Source organism: Piliocolobus tephrosceles, chromosome 17 (genome assembly GCF_002776525.5).
Source record: "Piliocolobus tephrosceles isolate RC106 chromosome 17, ASM277652v3, whole genome shotgun sequence".
Classification (NCBI taxonomy): domain Eukaryota; kingdom Metazoa; phylum Chordata; class Mammalia; order Primates; family Cercopithecidae; genus Piliocolobus; species Piliocolobus tephrosceles.
In genome coordinates, this window is record NC_045450.1 from 15,117,134 (window position 1) to 15,132,796 (window position 15,663).

At 46.4% G+C, this 15,663-nt stretch overlaps 1 protein-coding gene across 2 annotated transcripts in view; it reads left to right on the plus strand.

Annotated features, from left to right (window-relative positions):
• The window catches only part of BMERB1 (bMERB domain containing 1), a 176,370-nt gene that overhangs the window by 148,438 nt on the left and 12,269 nt on the right, over positions 1-15,663 (plus strand). For both annotated transcript variants that reach the window (XM_023189759.2, XM_026447090.1), the window contains exon 3: positions 7,880-7,953. In XM_023189759.2, coding sequence (XP_023045527.1) covers positions 7,880-7,953 — 74 coding nt within the window. The remainder of the gene's footprint in view (positions 1-7,879; positions 7,954-15,663) is intronic.

Consider the following 15,663-nt stretch of genomic DNA (forward strand, 5'->3'; position numbering starts at 1 on the left):
TTTTTTTTTTTTGTATTTTTTAGTAGAGACGGGGTTTCACCGTGTTCACCAGGATGGTCTCGATCTCCTGACTTCGTGATCCGCCCGTCTCGGCCTCCCAAAGTGCTGGGATTACAGGCTTGAGCCACCGCGCCCGGCCAACAATCTCATGTTTTAAGAAAGTTTACAAATTCGTGTTGGGCCGCCTTCAGAGGTCATCCTGGGTCAGATTTGGACAAGCTTGATTTAGGACCTGATGGTCCTCCTTTGGTGGGAGGTGTGTGGAGGAGGGAGAGAGAGAGAGAGAGAAGAGATGAGGCATGAGGAAACCAGAGCTATTGCATAGGGACACTGAGGAAGTCCTGCAGCGTGACTCCCGTGAGCAATTCTGTAGAATTCCACCTCGCTTGTCAATGTTTGTAGGCTTGGATCTCTTGGGAGGATCCAATCACATGCTAAGGGCAGCCCAGAGATGGACAGAGGGCCAGGGAAAAGGCCCCAGAGCAAGCCCGCCACCCTTAGGTTATGGAGGAAAAAGACAGCTGTGAAATACACCAGAACCCCCGGAGTAGAAGTGGCCTCTGCTACATGTAGGTCAAGGTTTTGCATACGTTTAGTTTCCTTCTTTGTACTTGTTTGTATTTTCCAAAATTTCTACAATGATTAGGGATCCACTCTACAATCAGATAAAAATGCCATTTACAAACTTTTATTGGCCAGGCATAGTGGCTCATGCCCGTAATCCCAGCACTTTGGGAGGATGAGGTGGGTGGATCACTTGAGCCCAGGAGTTTGAGACCAGCCTGGGCAACGTGGCAAAACCCCATCTCTACCAAAAATACAAAAAATTATCTGGGCGTAGTGGTGCCTCCCTGTAGTCCGAGCTACTCTGGAGGCTGAGGAGGGAGGATGGCTTGAGCCTAGGAGGCAGAGATTGCAGTGAGCTGAGATTATGCCACTGTACTCCAGCATGGGAGTACAGCTAGACTCCATCATAAAATAAAATAAAATAAAATAAAAATAAAATAAAATAAAATAAAATACTTTTACAAAGAACAGTATAAGCACTGAAAGTTATCTTTAAAAAGGTTTTACATGTTAGCTCCATTCCTCAGAAATAGTGCTTCTTCTACATCATTTTCTCTTTTCTTTTTTCTCTGCTTCTTTTTTTTTTTTTTTTTTTTTTTGTGAGATGGTGTTTCGCTCTGTCGCCAGGCTGGAGTGCAGTGGCACAATCTCGGCTCACTGCAACCTCTGACTCCCAAGTTCAAGTATTCTCCTGCCTCAGCCTCCTGAGTAGCTGGGATTACAGGCGCCCACTGCCAACCACGCCCAGCTAATTTTTGTATTTTTAGTAGAGACGGGATTTCACCAAGTTGACCAGGATGGTCTTGATCTCTTGACCTTGTGACCTGGCCGCCTCGGCCTCCCAAAGTGCTGGGATTATAGGTGTGTGAGCCACCCTGCCTGGTCTTTTTTTTTTTTTTTTTAGACGAAGTCTCACTCTGTTGCCCAGGCTGGAGTGCAGTGGCATGATCTTGGCTCACTGCAACCTCTGCCTCCTGGGTTCAAGCAATTCTCCTGCCTCAGCCTCCTGAGAACTGGGGATTACAGGCATGCGCCACCATGCCTGGCTAATTTTTATATTTTTAGTAGAGAAAGGGTTTTACCATGTTGGTCAGGCTGGTCTTGAACTCCTGACTTCAAGTGATCCTTCCATCTCGGCCTCCCAAAGTGCTAGAATTACAGGTGTGAGCCACTGTACCCAGCCATTCTCTGCTTCTTTCTCACAGCTAATGATAATAATAGTAAAGGCCAAGGGTGGTGCCTCATACCTATAATCCCAGTGCTTCGGGAGGCTGAGGTGGGAGGATCACTTGAGGCTAGAAGTTCAAGACCATCTTGGCCAACATAGCAAGAGTCTGTCTTTACAAAAAATTTAAAAATTAGCTGAGTGTAGGGGCATATGCCTGAAGTCCTAGCTACTTGGAAGGCTGAGGCAGGCAAATCCTTTGAGACCTGGAGTTTGAAGCTGCAGTGAGCTGTGATTGCACTGCTGAACTCCAGCCTGGGTGATACAGCCAGACCCTATGTCTAAACAACATAATAACAGTAGATAGCATTTATTTAGGCATTTGACTGTGTAGGTCCCAGGCACTGTGCTCAACGTGTGACGTGTGTAATAAACCCAGCAAATGGTACTGCCATAATTCCTATTTAAAACATGATGGCCAGGTGTGATGGCTCACGCCTGTCATCCCAGCACTTTGGAAGGCTGAAGCGGGTGGATCACCTGCGGTCAGGAGTTTGAGACCAGCCTGACCAACATGGTGAAATCCCGTCCAAAAAAATAAATAAATAAATTAGCTGGGTCTGGTGGTGCATGCCTGTAATCTCAGCTACTTGGAAGGCTTAGGCAGGATAATCACTTGAACCTGGGAGGCAGAGGTTGCAATGAGCCAAGATTGCGCCATTGCACTCCAGCCTGGGCAACAAGAGCAAAACTCTGTTTCAAAAAATAAATAAATAAATAAGGCCAAGACGGGCAGATCACAAGTTCAGGAGATCAAGACCATCCTGGCTAACACGGTGAAACCCCGTCTCTACTAAAAAATACAAAAAACTAGCCAGGCGAGGTGGCGGGCATCTGTAGTCCCTGCTACTCCAGAGGCTGAGGCAGGAGAATGGCGTAAACCCGGGAGGCGGAGCTTGCAGTGAGCAGAGATCCGGCCACTGCACTCCAGCCTGGGCGACAGAGCGAGACTCTGTCTCAAAAAAAAGATAAAGAAATAAATAATTAAAAATGAGTTAGGTAAGTGAGGCAGAGAGGGAAGTCACTGCACCATGGCCCCTTTGAGCCAGAGTTGTTCGGTGCCAAAACTCTGCCTCCTAATCACTACCTGTCTCTCTTTTTTTCCTTTCTCCATCTTCTCCTCTCTTACCTCTCAAAAATTATCAATAATTTGATAATTCTGTGGTTAGAATCCAAGATTTCTCAACTTCCGTGTGATTGACACGGTGGCTGGCTCGCTGTCTGTTGTGGGAGCTGTTCTGTGCACAGTAGGATGTTTAGCAGTGTCCCTGGTCTCTACCCACTAGATGCCAGTAGCAATCACACCCCTCCCCAGCACACACTCAATTATAATAACCAAATATGTCTCCAGGCATTGCCAAATGTTCCTGGGGACCAAGATTGCCCTGATGTAGCCTGATCTCTGCAAAAGCATCCGGAGTCCCTCCAACTGAACGATCGCTGATAGAAACCCCGTGGGAACAGTCTGTGCCCTCCCGGCAAGTCCACACTCATTCGAGGCAGCTGTCACCTGCTAGCACATTCCAGGGCAGGGCTTGAAAAATGCTTGGCGTGCCTCTGGCAACAAGAGATGCAGGCTGAAGCAAGGCATTCCTGCCTCTTGTCCTGAAACTAGGATGCTGACATTAGAATGGACAGCATGAATTGTTCTTGAGTGGCAAAAGGCAAGGGGTCCTGCAGTGGTTTGTACGTTTGTCCCCTCCAAATCTCATGTTGAAATTAGTTTGTTCTCCCATTTCTATAAAGAACTACCTGAGGCCGGGCGCGGTGGCTCACGCCTGTAATCCCAGCACTTTGGGAGGCTGAAGTGGGTGGATTGCTTGGCCCAAGGAGTTGGCAACCAGCTTGGACAACATGGTGTAACTTTATCTCTATTTAAAAAAAAAAAAGTTTTTAAACTACCTGAGATCGGGTAATTTATACAGAAAAGTTTAATTGACTTGCAGTTCCACTGGCTGTACAGGAAGCGTGGCTGGGGAAGTCTCAGGAAACTTACAATCACGGTGGAAGGCGAAGGGGAAGCAGGGAAGTCTTACATGGCTGGAGGAGAAAGAGAGCAAAGCGGGAGGTGCTACACACACTTAAACAACCAGATCTCGTGAGAACTCACTATCACGAGAACAGCAAGGGAGATATCCGTCCCCATGATCCGATCACCTCCCCCTAGGCCCCTCCTCCAACACTGGGGATTACGATTCGAGATTTGGGCGGGGGCACAGATCCAAACTCTTATCATAGGGCCCAGTGGGAGGTGTTTGGGTCCCGGGGGCGGATCCCACATGAACAGATTAAGCTCTTCCTGGGAGGTGGGAGTGAGCGAGTTCTTGCTCTTTTAGTTCCTGGACAGCTGGTTGTTAAAAAAAAGCCTGGCACCTCCCGCTCTCTCTTGCTTCCCCTCTTACCCCGTGACCTCTGCACACATGAGCTCCCTTTTGCCTTCTATGAGTGTAGCCAGCCTGAGGCCCACGCCAGATGTCTCACCTTCCAGCCAGCAGATTCGTGAGCCAAATAAACCTCTTGTCTTTATAAAGTACTCAGCCACAGGCATTCCTTGATAGCAATACTCAACAGACTAAGACAGGGCCCCATGCCGGTCTACAGATGGCACTGCCGAAAGGAGTCAGCAGCCCCAGCCCTTGGTGGAGACGCTGAGGAATGAGGCAGAAAGATCAGTGGACTCAGACTCTGAAAGGTTGATTTCTAGTTCTGGTCCTGCCCCTATGAGCTGTGTGCACTCAGTTGAGCCTCTTTACCTGTTTCCGCATGAGTAAAATGAAAATATGATTTCTGTCCTCTGGCTTTTCCTAGGATAGTTGTCAGGAGCAAAGTAAGATATTGGCTCCAAGCTGACCCACTACATCCCTTACCTGCTTCAGTGTTCTTCATAACATCTGAAATATTGTATTTGTGTTTAGCTTCTGTCTCCGCTAGCAAAATGTCATCTTCGTGAGGGCTTGGTCTTCTTTGCTGCTGCAAGCCTCAGAGATGACAACAGTGCCCAACATAGTAGATGTTCAATAAAGACGTGCAGGCTAGGTGCAGTGGCTCACACCTGTAATCCCAGCACTTTGGAAGGCCAAGATGGGAGGATCACTTGAGGCCAAGAGTTCAAGACCAACCTGGTGAACAGCAAGACTCCATCTCTATGAAGTTTAAAAATTAAAAAAAGAATGAGCTGGGCATGGTGGCTGCACAGCTGTAGTGCCAGCTACTCCAGAGGCTGAGGTGGGAAGATCACTTGAGCCTAGGAGTTCAGGGCTGCAATGAGCTATGATTGTGCCTTGGGCGATAGAACAGGACCCTGTCTCAAAAAAACAAAACAACAAGAACAACAAAGACAAAAACATGAAAAGTGAATGTGAACCTATATATCGCGTGCTTTGTAGATATATCTCAACAGCTATGGAAATATCAAGCCCTTTGTACACAGTGGTTCCACTTCTGAGAATCTAAACCCCAAATAATCCAGCATGGAGAAAAAGCCTTAGAGGAACTGATGTTCATCCTACAGTGGCCAAAATTGCTCAAACCTGAAAAGCCAGCCTTAGTAATCAAGAGGAGGGCGTAATTAGCACAATCCCGATGAATCTCATTTGTGAAATTGCAGACAGCCATTACAAATATTGCAATTGCAAGACGAGTTCATTTTTGTAGCACACACAAAAAACCATAATGCGTAAGGCAAAACTATAATGTGTAATGCGAAACTGCGTTGCAAAAGCAACCCAATTACTGAGATGACAGGAGCCAGCACCCACTGTTCCCCCACCGCCACACTTGGGAATGTCATGCCCAGTCTCTCTGGGGGGCAATTTGGAAATTCCTACTACAAAGTAAGTGTTCATGTCACTAGACCCAGCAATTTCATTTCTAGGAATCTGTCCTAGAAATGTATTAGGAAACAACCCAGATATCTATCAATAGGGGAGTAGTTAAATAAATTATAGTTAAATAGATCACTGTATTATCAGTCGAGTGCAGTGGCTCATGCCTGTAATCCCAGCTACTCTGGAGGCTGAAGCCAGAAAATCACTTGAACCTGGGAGGCGGAGGTTGTGGTGAGCCAAGATCGCACCACTGCACTCCAGCCTGGGCGATACAGTGAGACTCTGTCTAAAAAAAATAAAATAAAGATAAATTTAAAAAATGAAAATAAGGCCAGGTGCGGTGGCTCAAGCCTGTAATCCCAGCACTTTGGGAGGCCGAGACGGGCAGATCACGAGGTCAGGAGATCGAGACCATCCTGGCTAACGTGGTGAAACCCCGTCTCTACTAAAAAATACAAAAAACTAGCCGGGTGAGGTGGCGGGCGCCTGTAATCCCAGCTACTTGGGAGGCTGAGGCAGGAGAATGGCATAAACCCGGGAGGCGGAGCTTGCAGTGAGCCGAGATCCGGCCACTGCACTCCAGCCTGGGCGACAGAGCGAGACTCCGTCTCAAAAAAAAAAAAAAAAAAAAAATGAAAATAAAAGACATCACTGTATATCAATATAATGGTATACTATGCAGCTACTAAAAATGTGGAGATTTGCATATACCAATAAGGAAAGATGCTCAAGACTATTAAAGATTATTAAATTGAACAAAGCAAATTGCAAAAAAGGTTTTGTACAATAACAATGGTGTCATATATGATATTATAAGCATGTGCATTTTTTTTTTTAAATCTGGAGGAGGCTGGGTGCAATAGGTCATACCTATATCCCAGCACTTTGAGAGGCTGAGGTGGTAGGATTGCTTGAAGCCAGGAATCCAAGGCCAGCCTGGGCAACATATCTAGGTCCCTGTCTCTACAAAAAATACGGTTTAAAAATTAGCCTGTAGTCCCAGCTACTTGGCATGGGGCCGGGGTTGGGAGGGGTTGTGCAGAGGTGGAAGGACCCCTTGAGCCCAGGAGTTCAAGTTTGCAGTAAGCTGTGATCACGCCACTACACTCCATCCTGGGCAACATAGTGACACTCTATCTCCAAAAATTTAAAAAAAAAAAATTAAACATTTGCAGAATAAAAATAATGTTTTTTGTTTGTTTGTTTGTTTGTTTGTTTGTTTGTTTGTTTGTTTTTGAGACAGAGTCTTGCTCTGTTGCCCAGGCTGGAGTGCAGTGGCCGGATCTCGGCTCACTGCAAGCTCTGCCTCCCGGGTTCACGCCATTCTCCTGCCTCAGCCTCCCAAGTAGCTGGGACTACAGGCGCCTGCCACCATGCCCGGCTAATTTTTTTTGTATTTTTAGTAGAGATGGGGTTTCACCGTGTCAGCCAAGATGGTCTCGATCTCCTGACCTTGTGATCTGCCCTTCTCAGCCTCCCAAAGTGCTGGGATTACAGGCGTGAGAAAAACAATGTTTTTAAAAATCCAGAGGAATACATACTAAACTGTTGACAATGATTCTCTCTGAAGGACAGAGGGAGACTTTCCTCTATGTTGTCAATTTCTGTAATGTTTAAAAAACGTAAACATTAGCTGAAAAACAAAACTGAATATGCCACATGAACCCACTCATATAAGCAAACCAAAGCCAGGCACATGAAGACTGGAAGGAGCTCTATCGAGGTGTTACTAACAGTGGCTGATGGCCAGGCATGGTGGCTCATGCCTGTAATCTCAGCACTTTGGGAGGCGGAGGTGGGCACATCACTTGAGGCTAGGAGTTCAAGACCAGCCTGGTCAACATGGTGAAACCCCGTCTCTACTAAAAATACTACTAAAAATACAAAAAAAAAATAGCTGGGCATGGTGGCAGGCACCTATAATCCCAGCTACTTGGGAGGCTGAGGCAGGAGAATCATTTGAACCTGGAAGGCAGAGGTTGCGGTGAGCCGAGATCATGCCACTGCATTCCAACCTGGGCAACAGAGCGAGACTGTCTCAAACAAACAAACAAAAAACAGTGATTGATCATTTCCAGGTGGTGGGAAAATTGAGCAGTGTTTGGCTTTTTCCTTTTGCGGGAAAACCTCTACAATGAGCATGTATGGCCTCTTCAAAAGATAACCCACCTTTATCAGCTTCTTTGTGTTAACCGGGTGATGCTCAGGGTGTGATGCTCTGCTGATGTAACCTGCTGTTGGTGGTGTCCTGTTTCCCCAGGATGGATGACATCCAGCTCTGCAAGGACATTATGGACTTGAAGCAGGAGCTGCAGAACTTGGTCGCCATCCCAGGTAACCATTTGCAACTTCACCTTGTGCTAAGCAGATGCTCGGGGGCCCCCAGCCTGGCCCGTCTGTACCCCTGGGTCTGGAAGACAGAGTCTCATTCTTGCAATGCAGTGCTTCCTGACTGCATGTGTCAAACATGACTTCGAGTCAGGCAAACCTGGGTTCAAGTCCTAGTGAATTCTGGTCACCTTCTTGTCCTTGGGCAAGTCACTGTACTTCTCTGAGACTCAATTTCTCCTCGTCTGAAAATTGGGTAGTAATAGTAAGAGGACCTAATTCATTGAGTATCAATATCATAAAGAGGCCGGGCACAGTGGCTCACACCTGTAATCCCAGCACTTTGGGAGGCTGAGGTGGGTGGCTCACTTAATGTCAGGAGTTTCAGGCCAGCCTGGCCAACATGGCAAAACCCCATCTCTACTAAAAATATGAAAATTAGCCAGGGGTGGTGGCAGGTGCCTGTAATCCCAGCTACTCTGGAGGCTGAGGTGGGAGAATGGCTTGAACCCAGGAGGTGGAGGTTGCAGTGAGGTGAGATCACACCACTGTACTTCAGCCTGGGTGACAGAGCAAGACTCCGACTCATGAAAAAAAGAAAGAAAGAAAGAAATACCTAAGTAATTTATAAAGAAAATAAGTTTAGTTGGCTCACAGTTTTGCAGGCTGTACCAGAAGCACGATACTGGTGTCGACTCAGCTGCTGGAAGGCCTCAGGAAACTTATAATCATGGCGGAAGACAAGGGAGCAGACATGTCACGTGCCCAGAGCAGGAGCAAGAGAGTAGGGGGGAGGTGCCACACAGTTTTAAATGACCAAATCTCATGAGAACTCACTCACTATCACGAGGACAGTACCAAGGAGGATGGTGCTAAGCCATCATGAGAAACCTCCATCATGATCCAATCACCTCTCATCAGGCCACGCCTCCAACACTGGGGATTACATTTCAATATGAGATTTGGGTGGAGACACACATCCAAACTATATCAGAAAGGGTGCTGCTGATTGGTTGGAGATGCAATCATAGGGGTGTGAAAATTGTTCTCAAGGGTGCTAAGTCCACTTCTGGGTGGCAGGTCCAGGTGGATCATCATTCATCAGAAATGCAAAACCTAAAAAGATATCTCAAAAGACTTATCTTAGGTTCTGCAATTGTGATGTTATCTGCAGGAGTAATTGGGGAAGTTGTGAATCTTCTGACCTCTGGAATAATGGCTATAGTCATTTATGTCTACGCCTTAGCAGAATTCAACCTTCTCCCATTCTTCTAACATGGGGGGGGGCCTTTTATTAGCTTTACAAAGGCAGTTTAGTTGGGGGGAAGGGTTATAATCATTTAAACTGTAAACTAAATGTCTCCCAAAGCCAGCGTGGCCTAAGCCTGGGAATGATTAAGGGCAATTTGAAGGTTAAAGGCAAGATGGGGGTTGGTTAGATCAGATCCCCTTCACTGTCCTAATTTTCTCACTGTTAACATTTTTGCAAAGGCATTTTCAAACAGGCCAGATAAGCACCCACCATTGCCCTTGACTTAAATGTTTTTGCCTTCCTGTCAGTTCAGTTAGTATGTCCCAAGAGGCCGTTCTGCAGGAAGCCCTGAACCTAGGTGCCGGACATGCAGTGATGAACAGAGAACGGTTCTCCACTCTCAAGGAGCCCCCAAGTTAGTAGAAAGAGACCGGGCCCAGCACACAGTGGGTGCCCATAAGTGGCAGTTATTTCTGAGCTACAAGTGCAGCATGAAGAGCCTTAGAGTTTCCCAACCTTCAACTATTGACATTTGGGGTTGCCAAATATCAATATCTTCCTTTGGGATTGATCATTTTTTGTTGGGGGTACAGGGCTCTGTGTTGTGCCTTGTGGGATGTTGAGTTTCATCCCTGGCCTCTACCCACTGCAGGCCATTAGCACAACCTACCTGCCCAATACCCCGCTTTGGTGATGTTACCAGAAAGCGATCCTGATCCAGACCCCAAAGTTCTTGGACCAAGAGCAAGAAAGAATTTAGGGTGAGTCTGAAAGTGAAAGCAAGTTTATTAAGAAAGCAAAGGAATAAAAGAATGGCTACTCCATAGGCAGAGTGGCAGCTTGGGCTGCTTGATTGATTATACTATGTTTATTATATGCTAAACAAGGGGTGGATGATTCATGAGTTTTCTGGGAAAGGGGTGGGCAATTCCCAGAACTGAGGGTTCCTCCCCTTTTTAGACCATATACAGTAACTTCCTGACGTTGCCATGGCATTTGTAAACTGTCATGGCGCTGGTGGGAGTGCCTCTTCGCATGCTAACACATTATAATTAGCATATAATGAGTAGTAAGGACGACCAGAGGTCACTTTCATGGCTATCTTGGTTTTGGTGGGATTTGGCAGGCTTCTCTACTGATGCTGTTTTATCGGGAAGGTCTTTGTGACCTGTATCTTGTGCCGACCTCCTATCTCATCCTGTGACTTAGAATACCTAACTTCCTGGGCATGCAGCCCAATAGGTCTCAGCCTCATTTTACCCAGCCCCTATTCAAGATGGAGTCGCTCTAGTTCAAACCCTTCTGACAGTGACAACCAAAAACGTTTACAGATGTACAAATGTTGCTGAATGTACCCCGAGTTAGGTCAGGGAGGCGTGTAACATTGCCCGGTGAAAGGAAAATAAAGTCCCAGGACCCCAAATTCACTATACCAAAAGGAAAGGTTAAGCTTGGGAACTATGAGTCATACAAAAAACTGCCTTTCTTTTTTTTTTTCTTTTTTTTATTTTTGAGACGGAGTCTAGCTCTGTCGCCGGGGCTGGAATACAGTGGCGTGATCTCTGCTCACTGCAGGCTCTGCCTCCCGGGTTCATGCCATTCTCCTGCCTCAGCCTCCCGAGTAACTGGGAGCCTGTAGGCGCCCGCCACCACGCCCGGCTAATTTTTTGTATTTTTACTAGAGACGGGATTTCACCATGTTAGCCAGGATGGTCTGGATCTCCTGACCTCGTGATCCACCTACCTCAGCCTCCCAAAGTGCTGGGATTACAGACGTGAGCCACCGCGCCCAGCCAAAACTACCTTTCTTTTTTTCCTAAACAGATAGCTGCAAGATAGAAGACCACCTCTCTTCCCCGGGGCCTCCCTCACCCTGTCAGTGTAAATTAACAGCTATCCTCACAGGTAGGGGACAAAGACAAGACTAGAAATCATCGACCCTCGCCCATCTGGACTCCGCGTTTCCTTTATCCTATATAAAATGCAGATTCACTGAGGGCGAGAGAATGCAATCCTCCCCTTCCTGCCCTCTCTTTCCCCTTGAAGTCCTTAAGATCCTCTGCAGGAAAAAGCACACGCCAGGGATCCTACTGCTGCCTGTGTCTCTTTTCCCCAGGCGCCTCCTCGACTTTGGCAAAATAAACCTCCAGATTGATTGAGACCTTCTCAGACACTTTCACATAAGAACTACTATTTTAGTCATTAGGGTGCAGCAATCTGGGTTTTAATTCAGTCTTAGCAGGTAGGTGAACTTCGTGAAAGTTCATGACTTAATTTCTCTGAGCCTGGGATTCCTTGTTTGAACAATGAGGCCAATAATACTACTCCCGCATGGTTGTTGTGAATATCCCATAAATAACAAAGGCAAGGTGTAGGAGTGTTCGACAGTCTTGTTGTAAGGGTAGTGACAGTAGAACCATGACAGTAGAACTGAATCCTCTAGCTTTCATGAGCATCACTAGGTGCCCACAACTATGCAGGCCCTAAGACTAAATGACTGAATAGACTCTCCTAATTGAAAGAGAGTGACAGCTAGTGGGTATGGGGTTTCTTTTGGGGGTGATTAAAATGTTCTAAAATGGATTTGGTGATGGTTGCACAACTCTGCAAATACACTTGGAACAGATGAACTGCATGATATGTGAATCATATTGCAATAAAGCTGTTACCAAAAGAAAGTTAAATGTCAAACATAAAACAACAAAGGAATGAGAGAAAAGTACCAAAGTCTATTCACCACCCACTAGAAACCCCAATGCAATTGATCTGGCATTGTTGGCTTTGGACTCTGGCATTGTAATAGAACTCAACTAGTGATATGGTTTGGCTGTGTCCCCACCCAAATCTTATCTTGAATCGTAGCTCCCATAATCCTGATGTGTTGTGGGAGGGACCTGGTGGGCGATGACTGAATCATGGGGGTGGTTTCCCCCACACTGATCTCGTGATAGCGAATAAGTCTCACGAGATCTGATGGTTTTATAAGGGGTTTCCCCTTTCACTTGGTTCTCATTTTCTCTTTGCCTGCTGCCATGTAAGATGTGCCTTTTGCTCTTCTGCCATGATTGTAAGGCCTCCCCAGCCACGTGGAACTGTGAGTCCATTAAACCTCTTTTTCTTTATAAATTACTGAGTCTCGGGTATGTTTTAATCAGCAGCGTGAATATGGACCAATACAACTAGGGTCTACTCACCTGGCACAGTAAGACCAGCTATCTCCCCAGAGGTTTTGCAGTGGTGAAAAGGAAGAAGTTTATTTGCAAGGCTCCAAGCAAGGAGGACTGGGCAGCTAATGCTCCAAGCCTGACCTCCTCAATGGCTTATAGGTAATGTAACTGTCCAGCAGGTTCACCTTGCCCTCTGCCTAGACGAAGCCGATTTATCAAGACTGGGGAATTACAATAAAGTAATTCAGGCAGAGCCGGCTGTGAGGGAGACTGGAGTTTTCTTATTACTCAAATCAGTCTCCCTGAGCATTCCAGGATCAGAGTTTTTAAAGATGATTGGGTGGATGGTGGTGGGGGGTCAGTGAGTATGGAGTGCTGAATTGGTTGGGTCAGAGATGAAATCATAGGGAGCCGAAGCTGTCCTCTTGCCCCGAGTCAGTTCCTGGGTGGGGGCCACAAGATCAGATGAGCTAGTTCATCAATCTGGGTGGTGCCTGCTGACTTGTCAAGGGCAGGGTCTGCAAAATATCTCAAGTGCTGATGTTACGGTTTTACAATAGTGGTGTTATCTTCAGGAGTAATTTGGGGAGGGTCAGCATCTTGTAGCCTCCAGCTGCATGACTCCTAAACCATAATTTCTAATCTTTCGGTTAATTTGTTAAGTCCATTTTCACACTGCCGTAAAGAACTGCCCGAGACTGGGTATAAAGGAAAGAGGTTTCATTGACTCACAGTTCGGCATGGCTGGGGAAGCCTCAGGAAACTTACAATCATGGTGGAAAGTGAAGGAGAAGCAAGGCACTTTCTTCACAAGGTGGCAGGAAGGAGAATCAACGCAGGAGGAACTACCCAACCCTTATAAAACCATCAGATCGGCTGGGCGCGGTGGCTCAAGCCTGTAATCCCAGCACTTTGGGAGGCTGAGACAGGTGGATCACGAGGTCAGGAGATCGAGACCATCCTGGCTAACATGGTGAAACCCCATCTGTACTAAAAAAATACAAAAAACTAGCCGGGCACGGTGGCGGGCGCCTGTAGTCCCAGCTACTCGGGAGGCTGAGGCAGGAGAATGGCATGAACCCGGGAGGCGGAGCTTGCAGTCAGTGGATATCGTGCCACTGTACTCTAGCACTCCAGCTTGGGTGACAGCGCAAGACTCCGTCTCAAAAAAAACAAACAAACAAAAAAAAAAATCAGGTCTCATGGGAACTCACTATCACCAGAACAGCATGGGGAAACTGCCCACGTGATTCAATCACCTCCACCTGGTCTCTCCATTGACATATGGGGATTATAATTCAAGATGAGTTTTGGGTGGGGACACAAAGCCTAACCATATCACCTACAAATGCAGTCTAGTTCCCAGGCAAGAAGGGAGTTTGTTTTGGAAAAGGGCTGTTATCGTCTTTGTTTTAAAATGATAAACTAAGTTCCTCCCAAAGTTACTTCAGCCTATGCCCAGGAATGAACAAGGACAGCTTGGAGGTTAGAAGCAAGATGGAGTTGATTAGGTCAGATCGCTTTCACTGTCTCTGTTATCATTTTGCAATGGCGATTTCAGTGGGGGTTTTTAAAGGCAGAGATACATTTCAGTCAAGCAGAAGTTACAGGCAAAATTGTAAAGCAATACATTGAGATTACACATTGGTTTTGGCCTAAAGGGACTACATACATTGAAGCTAGGGCTCACAGGTCATAGGCAGATTGAAAGATTTTCTAATTTGCAATTGGTTAAGGAAGAGAAGCTTTGTTTAAAATCAGGGGTCAAGGCCAGGCGCAGTGGCTCACGCGTGTAATCCGAGCACCTTGGGAGGCCGAGGTGGGCAGATTGCTTGAGGCCAAGAGTTCAAGACCAGCCTGGTCAACATGGCGAGACCCCAGTCTCTTCTAAAATTACAAAAATTAGCCGGGCGTGATGGTGCCTGCCTGTACTTCCAGCTACTCGGGAGGCTGAGGCAGGAGAATTACTTGAATTCGGGAGAGGGAGGTTGCAGTGAGCCAAGACTGTGCCACTGCACTCCAGCTTGGGTGACAGAGCAAGACTCTGCCTCAAATAAATAAATAAATAATAAAAATAATAAAAATCGGGGATCAGCAGAAAATAACGGCAGCCTTGGCCCGTGGGTGTGACTCCCTCCAGGCTTCTCTGGAAGACATTTAGAACAAGGAAAGATGGTCAGAATTCAGTCCTTAGTCTTCCCTTATCTGACGTCTATATGCCAGTGGATCCATTTGGTAGGGCCCTGGGTTTCTGAAAAACAATTCAGACACATATGTTAAGATGATTATCTTTAGATTCTATAGAGAACAAAACATCTCCAGATTCTAACTTTTTTGGCTATTGTTTTAGGCTACTATCACCTTCTTGCTGATAAGTTGCTTATTGACTTTTCAAGGCTAGCTAGGTGCCTAGAATTTCCTTTGAGGGGACTCAAGATTTTCCTTTATTTCCATGCTTGGGGTTGGGGGGCTCCCACAGGCCCCAAAAAGGAGTCCCTGTATTACTGGGGGGTGTCCAGGTTCTTGGTGTTTTTAACAAAGAATTGGACAAAATGCACCAAAAAAAAGCGAGGAAAGAATGAAATAACAAAAACAGAGATTTATTGAAAATGAAAGTACATTCCACAGGGTGGGAGTGTGCCTGAGCATAGGGGCTCCAGAGCCACATTACAGAATTTTCTGAGGTTTAAATACCCTCTAGAGGTTTTCCATTGGTTACTTGGCATACACCCAATGTAAGTGAAGTAGTGGCTCACAATTAGTCTGATTGGTTGCAGAAGGCTTTTGCAGTAGCTTTCTGCAACCAATCAGAGATATTTTCAATTTCTCATCTGCCACACAGAAAAGGAGGGGGGTTTGCAAAGGGAGTAGCCTCCAGTCCTTTCGTTACTTAGGTGTGGAAAATTGGGGTTTTTCTTTTGATTTAGTTCTAGGAAGTTGGCCCTAGGCTCCCTGCCTCCAGACTGTATTCTTCTGCCTCACCTGCTCTCTCAGCATTAGTAATTTTTTTTTTTTTTTTTTTTTTTGACAGAGTCTTGCTCTGTCACCCAGGCTGGAGAGCAGTGGTGAGATCTTGGCTCACTGCAAATTCCACCTCCTGGGTTCAAGTGATTCTACTGCCTCAACCTCCTGAGTAGCTGGGATTATAAGTGTGCACCACCACCATGCCTGGCTAATTTTTTTTTTTTTTTTTTTTTTTGAGACAGAGTCTTCCTCTGTCACCCAGGCTGGAGTGCCGTGACACAATCTTGGCTCACTGCAAGTTCTGCCTCCCGGTTTCAAGCCATTCTCCTGCCT